The following is an 18,323-nucleotide window of genomic DNA, read 5'->3' as shown; positions in this document are numbered from 1 at the left end:
ACAGCCACAAAGAGCTTAACAGGAGCAGAAAACGAGCTACAGAATAATTAGGGAAGGGTGAATCTCTTCGTTCAAATACGCATGGCGTGGGCTCCAGTCCCCTTGCTGTATGGAATCCGGACTGGCCATCCTGCAGAACCCCATGCACCAGAGGGCCAGCCTGAGGCAAGGCCTTGCTGCTTGCAGTGGTGTTGTAAAGGAGCTTCCAAGACTCACAAACACACTCACCAGTCTAAATGCAACTTGATTATGTAAACATTAAAGGTTCTTACCATTGATGTTACTGGTAGATCAGACTGTAGTCATTAACCAAAGAATAATCTTGATCATCTGCAGAAGGCAGAACAGAGCAACATTAAGTTCATCTTGTTTCACGATAAGATCTTAACCCTTCTGGAATCAAAACATTCCAGTTAAATATTCTAGTGACTGTCCTTTTATAAAAAGAAAACATCTGGTGACAAATCCTACAAATGGCAGGCATGACTATAAACCAGAGGATTCACTCACACATTCTGGAAATCACTGCTATGATTTCATTGCCCTTTTGCATCCATGTGCAGAGAGCAGCACCTAGAGTGAAGTCATCTTCAAACATAGGCATAAATAAGTCCCATGTTATCCGGTGGTAATTGTTTTACAAAAATAACTTAAACCCTTATATTTTTCAAAGATGCCATTTCAGCCCTGGTTTTCTTTTCGGTCGCTGAAGTTCTACTAAGCTCCCATATGCAGCAGGAGTTGTCTCTTCCCTCAGTCCTTTGAACACAGGTAGGTATATCTTCTTTTACTCAAATAATAGATATTTGTTGAGCACCTCCTATGTACCCATAGCACTATTAGGTGCTATGAGCAATACAGGAGAAAAATCAAGTGCCACCCTCAAGGGTCTTATAATTATCCAAGGAATAAAACTAACCAAAAAAAAATCCTATCATGTGTGGTTGTCTCAGAGTTATCATAGGAGTTCTGGATGAAAAAGACCAGAGTGATTAGTGAAAGACCCAGTTACGGTCAGTACCCAAATATATAATATCAGGTTATATGTTTCTAGACATCTATGCCTTCTATCAGGTATGTTTCTGGGTAATCCAAAGGAAACTATATCTCACTTTGCTCTTTGTATGGTTCAAGTTCAAATAATCTCTTACATATGACTGCCTTGTGTTTCTTTTGATACTCCCAAGAGTGGACTTCTCTTTGGTAAGCTATAAAGTAAACCACCAATTACCAAAGTCTACTCTGTGATAAATAGTATTATATTAAGATCCTAATATAGGTTCATTCTCTTAAGAATTTGATTCTATTTATTCCCTTCTTTCCCTTTATTTCAGCATTCTAACTACACAACCTCAGAGAGAACATGATGAGGCACATGATGGGGCACCTGGCTCAGTCGGTTAAGCAACTGACTTCAGCTGAAGTCATGATCTCAGGATCCTGGGATCGAGCCCTATGTGGAACTCTACACTCAGCGGGCAGTCTGCTTCTCCTTCTGCCCCTGCTCATGCATGCTCTCTCTCAAATAAATAAAATCTTTAGGGGAAAAAAAGAGAGAGAGAGAGAAAACATGACATAAGCATTTCAAGAGATCTTTCTTGGTGTCATACCTGGTGTACTTCTAGGAACTGGGAGAGGTCCTCTCCTGTAGGAAATGAAAACCAAAGTCCTTCAGATGAGTTCTTATTATTTTTCTAATTCTTGACTTCACACCACAAGCATACAGCCCTCTAATCAGATCTGGTTTCTGTTCTGGAGAGTCAAGGAGAGTTCAGATGAAGGAAAACGCCTACACCACCACCGACCCACTGGAATCTAGGCTGCCAACATTCTATTATGCTGCGGGCAGGATGTACAGGGCCCTGCCCCCACACCCCAGACGGACAGGAGGAACATCTCTGCTGTGAGCGTGTGGTTTCCTGACCTCTGGGTACCTCAGCATGTCCACATGTAAGATGGAAAATACAAGCAGCTCCCCCCTCACTGTGAGGATGAAGTGAGCTAATTCCCATGAACTGTTCGGAACAGAGCCTGGTATTCTTAAGTATTGATGAGTGCCTGGCAATGCCCCCTCAAATATTCCCTTCGCTTTTTAAAAACTGAAATGGAAATTAGCAGCCTCGATGTGAAACTGACTGTGTGAAACAGAAGTTTCTCTTCTGTCAGGATTCTTTATAGCTGGGGCAGCAGACTCGTTCTGCAAAGGGCCAGACAGTAAAGACATGTAGACAGTAACAGACAGTAACAGACATGTTGGCCATGAGGACAACCTTGTTAGAACTCTGTCAACTCAAATGCAAAACCAGTTGTGGACAGAATGTAAACAAATGTGCATGGTCGGGTTCCAATAAAACTTTATATGAGCACTGACATCCGTACTTTGTGTCATTTTCACATGTCACAAAACAGTATCCTTTTCTCCTTTTTCAGCCATTTAAAAATGTAAAAACTACTCTTTACTCTTGGGCCCTACCAATAGAGGTTGGTCAGAGTTGACTCACAGGGGGCCAGAGCCTGCTGACACTTGCTTTCCACAAGATATAAAAAAGATAGGATTTGTATGTGAGTAACAATAATCACACTCAAGCGTAATATAGCCCTCTCTAAACTATGACTGGTAAAATCCACTGAGCATTTGTCCTAAAAATCCTACCTGCCCAAATTTAGCAACCTCATTAAGCAAATGCAGTGGTAGATGTGTTCCAATTCTAATACCGCTTAGAACACTGATGATAACAACATTTATTAAAGGTATTTTTCTTCATGTGAAAGGTAGCTGCTTATTACCTTGCTAAGTTAGTCCCCAGGGCCTTTCCCTGTGAGGCTGTATTCTTCTGGGGGCAGTAGAAATTCTCATACATGATGGGTGCTAGGGGAACCAAGAAACAAAATATTAAGGTACTGGTGTCTTCTTCCATTCTCGACACGTGATGCAGAAGACTCATAGAAATGCTAAAATAACCCCACAGCCCGACCACTTCAGTCACCTGGTGGGGTCTGTCCGGTTTTTCGGTGGTTCACAAAAAATGCAATGTCCTTCTCAATGCTGCATGCTTCCAAGCTCTTACGAACTTCTTCATACATCTAACAAAAAGAAGATAAATCAGGACTCCTGGGTGGCTCTGTCAGTTAAGCATCTGCCTTAAGCTTGGGTCATGATCCCAAAGTTCTGGGATGGAGTCCTGCATTGGCCTCCTGCTCAGTGGGGAGACTGCTCCCTCTCCATCTACGCCTCCCCCCTGTGCACTCTCTCTTTCTCTGACAAATAATTAAGCAAAATCTTAAAAAAAAAAAAAGATAAATCAACCTAGAGGTAGGTCAGTGATAATTATGATACAGTTTATTAAAACAGGTTTGATGAATGGCTGAATCTCCCAAATTTTGTTTTAAAAAAGAAAAAGAGACATCCCCAAGTCTCTTTTTATATCACTCATATATAGGGATTTCTCTGATACATATCCAGTGTTAAAATTGTTTTAAAGATGGTGAGAAATGTATCTCTATGGCAGCGTAAAAACCTTGCCAAGAAGAGGATTTTTTTTTAAAAAGTACCAATGGCCAAAGGAAATAAATACCAAAACTAATGCCACACACAAATGCAAAGACAATGCACTAACTTGGAAGAAGTTCTAGTCAATTCTATAGGTCTCCTAGGTGTTTAGCTGTTCTTCTAAAGTGACTGTCCCATCTAAGTGAGGGTGGCTATTTCTTAGCAAAGAAGGTCGTGATAATTTGAATTCTAATCCCTCCGAGGTTTGAGAATCCCATAAGGATTGCTGTGCCCAAGGTAAACCTGGGCATTGACCCTGGGAATACTGTTGAAGTAAATCTTGAGCCCTGGCGTCATCATTAGCCTGGGCAAGTGTCAGTGGGCTAGCGCTTGGACCTGTCTTGGAGTGACACTCTGGGACTCACAGTCATGCTCTGACTTCTCTGTCATCCATAAATTAAACCGCATTTGGGGGCACCTGGGTGGCTCAGTTGATTAAGTGCCTTTGGCTCAGGTCATGATCTCAGGGTCCTGGGCAGGGAGCCCGCCTCTCCCCGGCCCTCTACCCCTCTTCCTGTTTGTGCACACTCTCTCTTTCTCTCAAATAAATAAATAAAAATCTTAAAAAAAAAAAAAAAAACTGCATTTGGGTCTCCCTTCTCTGCTCCCTGCCCTAACTCTGAATTCCTTCAAGAGAAAGTCATGGTAGCAAAGCAAAGGGGTCAGGCAGTTCAGTGTTTACTTGGGCCTATCAGCTCACTGTGTGGCCTTGGACAAGTCACTGTACCTCTCTCAAATGAAAGGGTAGACTAATAAATGTCTATGGTCCCTTCCACTCTAATGACTCCTCCGTGGACACCTTTGACTTACGTCATCACTTGTGACACACTGTTGTGACAGCTGATTCATGTGTAACCACAACGCGTTCCGAAAAAAGTTTATTCGTTCACATTCTTGAGCTTCAAACATCTATGGAAACATAACCACATGTCCAGACATAGGCAGAGAAAGAGGACATTTGTCTAGACTGACTATGACTTAAGAAACAGTATCAACCTTCATTGTCTGTAAGATTACTGCCCCATTTAGGATATTACCCTCACCACCAAGGAAACTCATCAACTCTTATCGCAGGCAAAGAAGCAAATGGTATTATCATATGGTATTAGCACAAACAGGATCAGATATAGTTCTGAAGGTAAGAGGTAATGAGGAACCCAGAGAGCAAGGTTCTAACCTGAATTCCAGCTCACATTTCCAACTGCCTAATGGGTATCTCCACCTGGCAACTTGCCAGAGCCTCCAATTCAAACCTTTGCCCTGTCCCTATGACGGAATTCACATGGCAAGACGGTCACAATTGTTGAAGCCGGTTCATGAGAACATGGAAGAACCTGCGCTTGCCTTCTATCTCTGCATATTTTTGAAAATTTCTTTAACAAAAAAGTTCTTTAGAAAAGTCCCTCCTTGGGGCACCTGGGTGGCTCAGTGGGTTAAGCCTCTGCCTTCAGCTCAGGTCATGATCCCAGGGTCCTGGGATCGAGCCCCATATGGGGCTCTCTGCTCCGCGGGGAGCCTGCTTCTTCCTCTCTCTCTGCCTGCCTCTCTGCCTACTTGTGATCTCTCTCTGTCAAATAAATAAATAAAATCTTAAAAAAAAAAAAGAAAAAAGAAAAGTCCCTCCTTGAACAATAGTGGGGGTTTTTTTGGATATAAACAAATACCAACTTTGGGGGAAAGTGGGATATAAACAAATACCAACTTTTGGAAAAAGCTATTATTCTAGAAAGTGGATGCTATTTGATTCATCAGGGAATATTCTATGTTAATGTATTTTTTAATGTTGAATGCAACACTATTACATTTTGAAAGTTTTTATAATGTAAATCTTCACATATCCACAAGAGAGAATGGTCTAATGAATGCCCATGTACCCACCACCAGCTTAAACATTTATCAACTCACACCCAATTCTGTTTTATTATATGCCCACCAACTCAACTACTCCCCAGAGTATTTTGAAGCAAATACATTATTTCACCTGCAAACCTTTTAGGATTTATATGTAGTGTATATTTTAGGTTTTATTTATTATTTAGTATTTATTTAGTATACTTAGCATATTAGTATATTTTGTATTTATGTAGCATGTAAATACTAAAATTTCTTATTATTTTTATTATAGAATATTGCGCATAGAAAGAATCATAGGGAGCACTGTAATGAATACCCACATATCAACCACCTAGCTCGGTCAACAATTTTGGCCATATTTGCCTCCGATTCTGTTGAAGGCCCTTGTGTGCTTTCCCCAGTCTCCATCACCTTCTCCTTCCCCACAGAAAACCATTCTCCTAAATTTTATCATTCCCATGCAGGCTTTTAAAAATATGTATGTGTCCATAAAATGTATATGATATTCCTTTGCATTTTTTTAAACCTTAAAAAGGGGGCCTTAGTCTAGGCTTTTCCGTGAGAGTGCAGAATCAAGGGCGTAAAACAAAAGAGTGTTTTGGGAGGGGGATAGTGACCCGCAGTACTAGAGAGTAGATATAAATCAAATAAGATCAGGAAGTGCAAAGGCCTGCTGGATCTCACACCATGGAGACCTCCAGTTCCTCAAGCGAGCAGCCCTGAGCGGAGAGGGGTGGGCAGGGGGGATCCCCAGACACAGCAGGCTGGGAAAGGCAAAGGGCAACGAGGATGTGAAGACAACTCCTTCAAGAAGCCGGGCTATGAAGAGAGGAGAAGGTAGCAGACCGGACCCAACAGCCAGTAGGTTCTAAAACCAAGAATGAGCGGAGTTATGCGGATGACAAGAGCAGAAGTTCACACTAAAGGCTGTGCACGGGCACGAGGGAAGGACAGCAGGATGATGGCATCTTGAGCCCAGCTGGTGGGACAGGCTCTTGATAGGGCAGAGGTAGCCCCCTTTCAAAGGACAGGAGAAAAGGAAGGGAGGAGGATGGAGATCAGTAGTTCTCAGGCTCGAATTTGCATAAGAATCACCTGAGGACTTAGTAACACAAGGCTGAGCCCGCTCCAACAGTTTCTGTTCAGTAGGTCTGAGAATCTGCATCTCTAACAGATTCCCAGGGGATGCTGATGCTATGAATCCTGGGACTTCACTTTGAGAACCACTGGTAAGAAAAAGATTATGTCTTTATTTTCTCCGCGAAATTGTGAGGTCATGTGCTAAAAACGAAGCAGGGGTAATGATGAAATCATTAGGTGTAGAAACTTCTGAAGCCTGCTCGCCTCCTGCCTGAGGTCTCTTTATCCCACAGCAGGTTCAGGTGAGGCTCTGGAAAGATGATGACGTCATCACCACTCCCCTGACTCAGCTATGGCGTGTCTGGGCTAACCGAACACGAGAGGAGGTGCTGGGGCAGCATCGGACACAACGGTCAGGGCTGGGACGCGGGAGAAAGACGAGGTCTGGGGGAAAACCCTCCGGCTCCTTCCCTCCTCCACTGAGATTTCTTGATTTCTAATTTGCCCTCAAGCAATTCTATGAGACTTGAGGTCCTCTAATAAAGGGAGGGTGCGTTTCTGCCAGGGCGGACTCCCCAGGTTCTGGGAGGAAAACCCACCCCCTCCCAAGCAGCTGCCCGTTCCGTACCTCGCAGGCCTTGATGTGCTCGCTCTGCCAGTCTTCGCGGATCTTGTCCAGGGTGCTGACATGCATCATGTATGTCTTGTCTGCAATGCAGGGGAGGGGCCTGGCTTCAGAAAACGGACGGGACCAGGCTGTCCTGCCCCGATGGAGTAGCACTGAGCTCTCAAGGACCCCGGAGCTCTGAACCCTGGAAGGCCACGTCCATCTCTCCCTCTCGTAATATCTTTATGAATCAAGTACTTTCTTTTTAGACATTAAACCAAGCAAGTAGCAAGAAAGGGATCAAGAGAGGAGAGAGAAGCCTGGCAGGAACCTCAGCCAGGGTTCTCTTTGGCTAATTCAGACTCAATAGCTTCCTTCCCATTTTCAGGAAAATGATCCAGGGAGAGGTGCAGGGGAGAGAACTGTCCAGTTACTTTGGTTTTGGATTTAGATGCTTCCTAAGTGGCCACAGTCATGAGTGTCTTGTCTCCTGCAGGGTACTCTGGGATTAGAGAGCTTTGCAAACTCCTGGTTTGGATCTCAGATTTCAGCCATGACAAGGCCTCCCAACTTGCCTATTCCCTTCATAGCAAGAGTTAGTAGGGCTGAAATGGGCTTTTAAGAGAGATGTTCCCAATGAGTGAGCACCTGATTATGAAGAAGTTGCCCCATCACACTCCCCCCCCCACCCCCGCCCTGTGCCCAACACCACCTTCTCCACCATTCAGTTACAAGTCAGGCCCAAGACCTAAGTAGGGGTGCTGGGACAGAAACTGCTGTCCCAGTTACTTCCTCTCACTTTCCCAGGTTCTGATATACCCTCTCTCCCTCTTTCTCTCCTTCCCTCCCTCCAGATAGCTCAGTAATCCCACTGTCTGTCTATAAATGATTGTGTGGTCTATAACAATACCTTTCCAGGCAGAGTCTGTGGAATGTCAGCCCCACAAAAACCCTCCCCGATCCCCGGGAGCAGCCCCTCACCCGAGTCTTCTACTGCAGTCTTCGAAGTTGCCAGTTTCACAAAAAGCTGTGAGGACAAAGGACAGAGGAGAAATGCTGGGCCAGACTTCCACAGGCCAACCAGACTTACAATGACTGTGAAGAGAACAGTGTAGCCCAGGTCTTACCTGTGTTTTTCTCAGCAAATCGTTCAATCTGCCCCCTAATCTTATCACCATTGGGCAACAGCCACAGAGCATCTTGCCCTCTGTTTTCCTAAAGACATACCCCTGGCCTCTGGTTGCTGTCAATCTTCTATTCAGATTACGTAAAATAGATAATAGATAATATAGTGGGCTATAAAGAATACTTGAGTTTTGAAGAAAGATGGAAAAAAAAAAAAACCAAAACCACCCTCCCCAACTTCTTATCACCCCACTCCTATCCCCCGGCCACACTTCTCTATCTCTTCCCAAACCCAATAATTGTGACAAGGGGTTTTCTGGGTCAGAGGATCCTAGTGGCCCAGAGGAAGATATTGTCAGGGACTTAGGAAGCAGCTCCATTTTTAATGAAGATTATTAACTGGATCCAGTTTCAGATGCAGAAATCTCAGCTTTCTCAGGCTGCCGGCTCTCCCAGGTACCTTTTCTTGTTGCTTCGGGTTTACCAGGTTGGCGCTCCGGTGGACAGCCTGCTCTGCCTCATCTTTGTCTCGGCACTTCTGCTCGTAGGTCTTCTTTGCCTTTGTTGTTAGAAGCCAAAAAAGGACCAAAACAGGTGAGCAGAATGGTACCCTGCAAAGCAGCCATGCCAGCCCACTGGACCTGACAAAGCACAGGGCGCTCAGATCAGCACTGAGGTCACCACTCGATGGTGGGCACTCTGAGGGCAACACTCTATCCAAGCTTTTTCTGGAAGGTTTCTCCAGCCCTTTTCCAAACTGCATGGGGTGGCAACCTGATCAAGGAAGTATTCACTCCTATTTGGCAAACACAAAGTACGGGAGCTTCAAAAACTGACAGAAACAAAAGATGGGATTTGAAATAGGCAAAATCAAGGTAGGTATGTAACCATAAGGTGTGATATCGAGCAAATATGTAACCCAAGCCTCGGAACTTAGATGCAATCACTTGGCTGTGGTAATCATAATTATGCCTCAGTATCCCAAGGTGCCCTCCCTAGCAAGTGACAGAGAGGAGGGCACCAATCCCATTGATTCTGGCCCGTAGGCATAGCCATGTTCCTTTTTGATTTAAAGAACCATTTTAGCTAGTCTGAAAGTAGGCCATGGTCTATCGTGGGCCATTATTACTACCATGAGTGTAAAAACAGTTCTCAAACTATAGCTAGTGAATCAGAGCATTTTCTGTTTCAACTACTAAAGCGAAGTCTTAACTTTGAACAAATAAAGCTGCAAATCAGCTAATAAAAATGTTGACCCCCAAAAACCACTCGACTAAGAACGAAGACTCCTTTGCAGGGATGGTCTGTGCTCGTCAAACATCGCACGTGTCTTCTGGCATTTCTTGGAGGCTTCTGCAATTCGGCTGGGGCTGACCTTTCAGTAAACAGACGTATCATTCTCTGTACATGCTACACACACAGAGAAATGTCCTAATCGTTCGTAATTACAAGCGCATGAGATATTCATGCAATAATTTTCCTTTGTAACAATATGTGAGACATTTCTCTATTATCAAGCATGAGCCCTGTAGCCGAACACTTAAATGGTTGTAAATGCACACACATACACACACACACACACACACACACACACCACAATTTTAACTATTTCTCTATTGGTGGACATTTATCTTCTTTCATGTTTTTATAACATAAAAATACGCTGACTTTATTTTGGCTGGTATGAATTTATCTACACAGGTCAAATTCCTAGAAGTGTAATTGTTTGGTAAAAGAGTATGTATATGACCAACTTCCTTCCAAAATGACCCCACCAACTGAAACTCCCACCAGCAGCATATGGAGTAAATTTCCTCACTCTCACCAACACCAAGCTTAGACAATATGCCTGACCTTTTCTACTATTAGAGAGAGAGTGACAAACACATTTAAAATAAATGAAAAAAAAATAGATGGTCTCAGCAAAGAAATAGAAAAGCACAGCAAAGGCAGAGAAGATCAAAGAAGAACCAAATGGTGGGGCACCTGGGTGGCTCAGTCAGTTAAGCATCTGACTTTGTCTCAGGTCATGATCTCGGGTCCTGAGGCCCACCGGGCTCCCTGCTCAGCAGAGTCCGATTGTCCCTCTCCCTCTGCCCCTCCTTCTGCTTCTGCTTTCTCTCTCAAATAAATAAATAAAATTTTAAAAAGATAAATAAAAAAAAGAACTGGGGCACCTGGGTGGCTCAGTGGGTTAAGCCTCTGCCTTAGGCTCAGGTCATGATCTCCTGGGATCGAGTCCCGCATCGGGCTCTCTGCTCAGAAGAGAGCCTGCTTCCTCCTCTCTCTCTCTCTCTGCCTACTTGTGATCTCTCTGTCAAGTAAATAAACAAAATCTTAAAAAAAAAAAAAAGAAGAAGAACTGAACAGAAATTTTAGAACTAAAAAAACACACTAATGGAGATTTAAAAAACTCAATGGATGAGCTTAAGAATGGAAGTGACAGGGGTGCCTGGGTGGCTCAGTGGGTTAAGCCTCTGCCTTTGGCTCAGGTCATGATCTCAGGGTCCTGGGATGCAGCCTTGCATCAGGCTCTCTGCTGAGCAGAGAGCCTGCTTCCCCCCCCCCACCGTCTGCCCCTCTGCCTACTTGTGATCTCTCTCTCTCTGTCAAATAAACAAATAAAATATCTAAGAGTCAGTAAAGTGGAGGATAGAACAATAGAAATTACCTAATCTGAACAACAGAAAAATAGAGCCTCATGGACCTTTGGCACCGTAACAGAAGATCTAACGCTCATATCCTTGCAACCCGAAAAGAGGAAGGTGGGCTGTGAAAGCACTTGGAGAAATAAATAGCTGAAAAAAACTTCTGAAATTTGGCAGATGTAAACTCATGGATTCAAGTAGTTAATCAAACCCCAAACAAAATAAGCCCAAAGAAATCCATGTCAAAAACATATAGGTGAACTTCTGAAAACTTAAAAAAAAAAAAAAAGAAAGAAAGACACCTTATCTATAAGGGAAAACCAATTCGAATTACAGCAGCTTTCTTATCAGAAACCACAGAGGCCACAAGAAAGTGGCCCATTTTCAAATACTGATAGAAAAGAACCATCAACACACAATCCTATATCCAGTGAAAATAGCCTTTAACACTGAAGGGGGAATCAAGACATTCTCAGATGGGGCACCTGGGTGGCTCAGTGGGTTAAGCCTCTGCCTTCAGCTCAGGTCATGATCTCGGGGTCCTGGGATTGAGCCCTGCATCAGGCTCTCTGCTCAGCGGGGAGCCTGCTTCCTCCTCTCTTTCTGCCTGCCTCTCTGCCTACTTGTGATCTTTCTCTTTGTCAAATAAATAAAATCTTTCAAAAAAAAAAAGACATTCTCAGATGAAGAAAAACTCAGAGTATTTGTTGCTAGCAGACTGTTCTGTAGAATGGCTAAAGGAAGTTCTCTGGGGGCACTTGGCTGGCTCAGTTGGCAGAACATGTGCCGCTTGATCTCAGGGCCATGAGTTCAAGCCCCACACTGGGAGTGGGGCCTACTTAAAAAAGAAGTTCTCTAAGCAAAAGGAAACTATAAAAGAAGAAACCTTGGAACACCAAGAGGAAAAAAGGACACATTCAGCAAAAAAAAAAAAAAAAAAAAAGAGAGAGAGAGAGCAAATACAATAGTCTTCCTTTTTCTTGAGTTTTCTAAATCATTTTTGACAGTTGAAGCAAAAGTTTTAACACTGATATGGCTCTCCATGTAGGTAGAAGACAGAGTTGAGAAACGTGTATTTCACTAAGGCTTTCTCTTCAATTGTAAGAAAGCTCACTCCAGACCACTCAAAACATAAAAGTGCTGGGAACGATGATTTATCGTCCATCGCCATTTCTGGAATTACACTAACATCACTTCTTATTCATCAGTGGCTTTTGAGGTGGTGTGTATCACGGGAAAGACTGATGCAGAACAGGGTACCTGGATGGCTCAGTCACTTAAGCATTTGCCTTTGGCTTCCAGGGTCCTGGGATCCAGCCCCAAGTCAGGCTCCCTGCTCAGTGGGGAGCCTCTTCTCCCTCACTCTCTCCTTCTGACCTTCTCCCTGCTTGTGATCTCTCTCTTTCTCAAATAGATGAAATCTTTTTTTTAAAGATTTTATTTATTTATTTGACAGACAGAGATCACAAGTAGGCAGAGAGGCAGGCAGAGAGAGAAGAAGGGAAGCAGGCTCCCCGCTGAGCAGAGAGCCCGATGTGGGGCTCGATCCCAGGACGCTGGGATCATGGCCTGAGCCGAAGGTAGAAGCTTTAACCCACTGAGCCACCCAGGCACCCCTCAAATAGATAAAATCTTAAAAAAAAAAAAAGAATGATGCAGAACAAACCACACATGCCACCAACATTGGTGACATTTTCTTTTGTAACTGGGTTACCAGACAGCATGTCACCATCTGAGAATATAATGATGTTTCAAAGGCATCACAGATGTTTCAAAACCAGAGTTCACTATCCCAATTGAACAGACTCACAAAAGCTAGAGGGAGGGTGCTAGCAATCTGTCTTAGCTCCCTCTCGTGAAGTGTTTTTTTAAATAAATTATTTAAGGAAGGCTTTTACAGTTTTCAGATCTTGAAACAGGAAGGAGTCACTCAGTAAAATAGGTAAGAAATCCATATTCAAAACAGTCACAGAGAAAAAGCTCAAATCCAACAAGACAAAAGGCATCATGGGGTATAGATGCTTTTGTGTCTTGGCCTGAAATATTTAAATGACCTTCCCAGGTTACCAGAAAGGCACTATTATTTTGCTTCCTCTATCTAGTTTCATCCTCAGTCTTTCCAAGGCCTGAAAAAGAAGGAAAGTCAAACTTCTAAAGGTTGTTTTCCCAAACCACTGTACTAATTAATATTATTGAAATGTTATTTTCAGGAATATACTTATACACAGCACAGGACTTCACAAAATGTCACCTTGCTGAAAAGGGGGCAATAAAGCGAGCCTCGGGGTTGCCTGGGTGGCATAGTCCGTTCGGCGTCCAACTCCATGTTTCAGCTCAGGTCATGATCTCAGGTTTCTGGGATCCAGCCCTGGGTCATCCTCGGGCTCCGTACTCAGCAGGGAGTCTGCTGGTCCCTCTCCCTCCGCCCCTCCCCTCACCTGTGCACGTTCTCTCTCTCTCTTTCAAATAAATAAATAAAATCTTTTAAAAATCAATACATAAATAAAAAAATAAAGTGAGACTCACATCCATAGTTTTCTTGAACTGTAGGTTTTTTTGTTTATGGGCAGCATCCATTAAAATCTCTGTCTGTGAAGAGAGGACAAGCACTATTAATAAAAAAACAAATTACCATTAATACCAGTTTACTGGAGGACTAAGGGTTCGATATGGACCATCTCACTTAGTCCTCACACACACTGGAAGGTCGACACGCTATTTATTCCCCCCATTGCACAAGCGAGGAAACTACAGCAGAGGTGGAAGCCCCTGCCCCTGGTCTTATGGCTGGGTCATGGTGAGGCCCGCCCTTGAACGTGGGTAGCCACCAGCCGCCTCGGAGCATCACTGATCCCTGGAGCGGTCTCCTCAGTAAATCTGGAATTAAGAACCTTAGGTTTCAAAAAGGATTTTAAAACTCTTGTTAAGGCGTCATTCCTTTTTAAAAAGGGGTCTTTGGTCTGTAAACCTATGTCAGCTTCATCAATGGCACACCCTTAACCAGCAAGGAGCCCAGGCAGAATGAAGAGAAGATATGTCTGTAGGACAGCTAAAGAAGGTGTTTTCTTTACCCTCATCTAATCTAGGAAACATAAAGTACTCTGCTGAGTTCAACTGGGAGCAATTTCTTTGTTGTGGCTGTGATGTTAACACGTTCATTGCTCAAAACAATGCAGCAAATAATAAAAATGTATGTCAGACATAACAGAAGCTCCCATTTACCAGGTAGTATCATGTGCCAAGCAGTTTCCATGCATCCCAGCGACTGTGAATACTCTTATCTCCGTTTTCTTGACAGTAAACTGAGGTGGCTTAACTTACCCACGCAAGTCATGGAGTTGGGATTTGGGCACAGACTGACTCCTGTGCCCTTGTTCCTAATCATTACCTGAACCTACCACGATCCCTTACAATAGCTCTATAAAGCCAAATGGGTATATAAAAGACTAAGAGATGCAATCATTCCAAATGAGTTATGGCATTGCTCTTGTGCAAAATGGAACAATGCAAAATACTAATATTGAAAATGATATTCAAATGTGATGTCTCTTTCTTCTGGAAAGTTGAATTTTTGTCTGTTACCAACACAAATTTCAAGATATCTGAATGGAATGTCTGGCATGGTCTCACTTCAAATATAAATTTCGTGTAATACATGAAATTCACCAGGCTGGGGGATCAGGAGTGGATAAGGGGTCTTCAGAGAACAGAGGAGTCTTCTTCTAGCCCAGCAGAAATCAAGGGACCAAGAGGTGGCTATGCATCTGTTAACAGCGAAGATGCTGAAGGCCCAGAGAACAGACATGAGCCCCGCATGCAAAGACTCATGGGAAGGTCCTTGCTATCACAGACAGGAAGCTGTGTGGTTCACATGACTGCCTATGCACCTCTGCCAGGAGGAGGAACTGGGTTTATTTGTTAATGGTTTCTAATTTTCCTTGGAGCAGATCAGTTCGCGATGTTGGTCTAGTCTGCCGTCTCTGCCAGACCAAATATACACACTGCCATTCTTTCCGTTTGGGAGCTGCTACTATTTTATAGTTTATGGCCCCAGCCAGGCCTTCTTGTGTCCAGTTTGCACATAACATGTGCTTCAGGCACCACTGAGATGGCTACAAAGTCTTATTAATTACCCAGAACATTTCCGTTTCTCTTCTCTGCCTTCGAGGATGCCTGGCATCTGTATCTGGACAGGACCCTAGAGAGGTAGTCTGGCTCTCACCTGACAGGTGTGCCCCTAGGGCCCAAGAGTGATATTGCTTAAGGTCATTCAGGGACACCGAGTCCAGCTCTTTGATTAAAGCCTCTTCAGGTCTGTATTCACTTACAGAGGGACCTAGTCACGGCAAGTCTTCTAAGGCCAAACCCAGTGGAAATCAAATTGCTGTGTTACTGATAACACAAAGTAGTGCCAGAACTATCATCCCTGTTCTAAGGTAGGGGAAAGCGAGAGGGCAGGGGAAAGAAAGAAGAGATATATAAATGACCCAAATGACTCTATGGTAAATTATTGAAAGAGCTGTTCAGTGGTCTGTGTGTCTGTCTGTCTACATTCAGACTGTATTCAGAAAACAGGAGGTTCCTTTCTTCAGAGATGGCTTGTTACACAGGCAGAACAACATGGCGCCACGATCATCCCAGTCTTAGCTGAGACATAGAACAGAATGTGGGCATCAAAGGAGAGCCCCTGACCATGTGCTGTCCCTTCAAGAGACAAGCTTCAAGGTCACCCCCCCAGGAGACCTCCCCAGCCTCACTGATGAGGTCAGGTGGCCCCACTGTACATTCACATGGCCTCTGCACCTTCCTTACTAGTTAAGGTTCATTGTGCTTTATCATGATGACTATGTCACATCAGTCTCTAGCCATGCTCTACACTCACGGAGGGAAAGCTGACCATGTCTGTACTGTTCACCACTGCAGAAATCTAGTTGTCTAAGTGAGCACACCATTAACTTCTGATCAGCCCTTCTGCCAACACTTCCCCTTGCCCAAGTTTCTAAAACAACCCAACTGATGAGGATGCTGGGTGGCTCAGTCAGTTAAGCAGCTGCCTTTGGCTTAGGTCATGATCCCTGGGTCCTGGGGTTGAGTCCCACATCAGGCTCCCAACTTGGCAGGGAGCCTGCTTCTCCCTCTGCTTGCTGCTCTCCCTGCTTGTGCTCACTCATGCTTTCTCCCTGTCTGACAAATAAATAAATAAAATCTCAAAAAGAAAGAAAGAAAGAAAGAAACCAACTGATGGCTTTCCTTGATAAGTGGAAATGGCTTAGTTTCCAAAAAGTGGAAGACCAAAGCATGCAGGGTTGGGCCAGTGAAAATGGGAAGTTAGCACTGATATATTTTCTCCCAAAGTTTGATTTGAAAAAACAAATGTATCTAAATACAGAAGTGGTACAACCCAGAGTCCATCATGACACAAGTAACTGCAAATTTATTAATAAACTTTGGGCTTCCCCAAGAAAGCTCTGAAGGCCCTCTTCTGCACAAGAGAGCACATAGGATAGAGGGAATGGGGATGACAGCAGTAGCTCGAACACTGGCTCCTCTATTACGTAACAGAATTCAGAACATATTCCTTGAGCTACGAGAATTTGGTCTTCGTAACTTCTTAGGAAGGGAAGTTTCAGAAGCCTTGCAAAATTAACAGAACGCTCCCTGAAGTGACCAAGGCCACCGAAGGCACTCAGAACCATGAGGAAATGACCCTCTGCTCCTCTTCCTGAAAATCATGTATGCATAGACTCTGACTGTCTAAGGCATTTTTGCCTCTGAAAAATGGTTATTCCTCTAGGTAGGTGGGGAGGGCTGGCATTGTCAGCCAAAAACAGTGTGACTATCCAATGGGTGGGTATAATAAGCATAGTATTTCTGCTCTGAAAAATATCTGAGGCCAGATGCACCTCTCAAACCTGATACATGAAGCGTGAGTATGTATGAAGCCACAGGATACGGTGTTCCTTACAAGTTAGTGTCTACCCTTCCTTCCTCACAAGAGGCACAGATGTAAGAGCAGCTCGGGAATGACCATAGATGAAGGCAGCCAGGGTCCAAAGGCTCACCCACTCCAAATGCCAAGTAGTCACCAAAAAAGCTGGAATTAGAATCTGACTTTGAGCCATAGGCAACGTTGCTGAGGTTAGGATGTACGGGTAGAGTCGGCCTGAACCGCTGGATGTTTCATTAGATACACACACTACAGACAATGACCTTCAGGTGGCCAGGAACCAGTATGAGGAAGGATTTCCAAAAAGTCCATGCAGAGCTATCTGGGAAACCGGGCTGGAAATCTTTAGATGCCGAATAGGAAAGAGCATGTCCCCCCGCCATGAGAAGCTGAGGTTCCAACCTTATAGACCAGATATAAGAAAGAAATGCTGAAGGTCCCTTCTTGGCTGCCAGGCCAACCTGGATATATAAGTCATTTAGGAACAAAATAGAAGAGAGTCAGTATAGTGGCTGGTCTAGTCTAAGGACTAGTTAGTCTAGTCCAGTCTTGCCCTGGTCTAGTCTAAGGACAAAGGTCTAGTTCTAAGGAATGCTTTATGATCATAAAACTGGACTTCTTTTCTTGATCCTTATAACTTCTCAAATGTTTGCCAGTTTTATTAACTCTGCTTACTCCTGTGTCCTTCCATGTAGTCCAACAGAGTAAATCCCATCAATGGAGAGGAGCCTATGTGCACCTGCTCTGAAGACAAAGAGGACTTGATTTCTCAGGGCCTCAGTTTCCCTATTTAGGCATTTGGACTGGATGGTCTCTGGGAGAATGTGAGTCTTTTCCATGTCTTACCCTTCCCTTACTGCCTTGTCCAGAGGAGGAGTGTGATCTGGGAGCCCTCCAGGTCTAATGCTCTAGACTCTACTGAAGACAGAGGGCTCCCCCTTGCCAGTCAGTTGGAATAGTGGCAGCAGATATGAGAAGAAGAGGAAGGCAGGCCAGCCCCTTAAATTCTGCAAGAATTCAAAGAGAACTGACCCAGATGCAAATGGGCACAGTGACATAACCATCTAGATTGGGTCTCCATGTGGTTTCCCAATAAATAATCTCATAGGTTGGTTAAAAGCGCATGGCTGCATGAAGGCAGGAATGAGCCAAGGAGCCTGATGAACAAACAAGCTTGGAGTTTTGTGCCACAGGAAAAGCAACCTCTTCACACATACACAAATCCAACCTTTTTCCGTTGTAGCTTTTGCTTTTCCCTGAATTCTTCCATCTTCCTGGCCTCTTCTCTTAGAGTCTGGGCAAGCTGAATGTGACATTGGGCCACACTGTCTACTTCTGCAAAAAGAATTAAAAAAAAAAAAAAACAAGACAAAACAAAAAATAATACACAAGATCTACATATGTCTGAATTCAAATATACAAAACCGCACAAAACGTATGCACAAAATACTGGAGCAAGGGGTAAAAATAACGTACTTCACTCAGTCACCATTTATTGAGTGCTTCCGTGTG

At 43.9% G+C, this 18,323-nt stretch overlaps 1 protein-coding gene across 1 annotated transcript in view; it reads right to left on the bottom strand.

Annotated features, from left to right (window-relative positions):
• Positions 1-272: 272 nt before the first annotated feature.
• The window catches only part of PSTPIP2 (proline-serine-threonine phosphatase interacting protein 2), a 65,150-nt gene continuing 47,099 nt past the window's right edge, over positions 273-18,323 (bottom strand). The window contains exons 5-14 of the mRNA XM_047697673.1: positions 18,040-18,146; positions 13,391-13,453; positions 8,677-8,775; positions 8,073-8,118; positions 7,113-7,192; positions 4,361-4,459; positions 2,988-3,084; positions 2,788-2,869; positions 1,611-1,645; positions 273-330 (exon numbers count right to left, since the gene is read on the bottom strand). Of these exons, the coding sequence (XP_047553629.1) occupies positions 281-330; positions 1,611-1,645; positions 2,788-2,869; positions 2,988-3,084; positions 4,361-4,459; positions 7,113-7,192; positions 8,073-8,118; positions 8,677-8,775; positions 13,391-13,453; positions 18,040-18,146 (758 nt within the window). The 3' untranslated portion in view covers positions 273-280. The remainder of the gene's footprint in view (positions 331-1,610; positions 1,646-2,787; positions 2,870-2,987; positions 3,085-4,360; positions 4,460-7,112; positions 7,193-8,072; positions 8,119-8,676; positions 8,776-13,390; positions 13,454-18,039; positions 18,147-18,323) is intronic.

Source organism: Lutra lutra, chromosome 12 (genome assembly GCF_902655055.1).
Source record: "Lutra lutra chromosome 12, mLutLut1.2, whole genome shotgun sequence".
NCBI lineage: Eukaryota > Metazoa > Chordata > Mammalia > Carnivora > Mustelidae > Lutra > Lutra lutra.
Note: the sequence above shows the minus strand (reverse complement) of the source record. Positions and strands in the feature narration are given on the sequence as shown.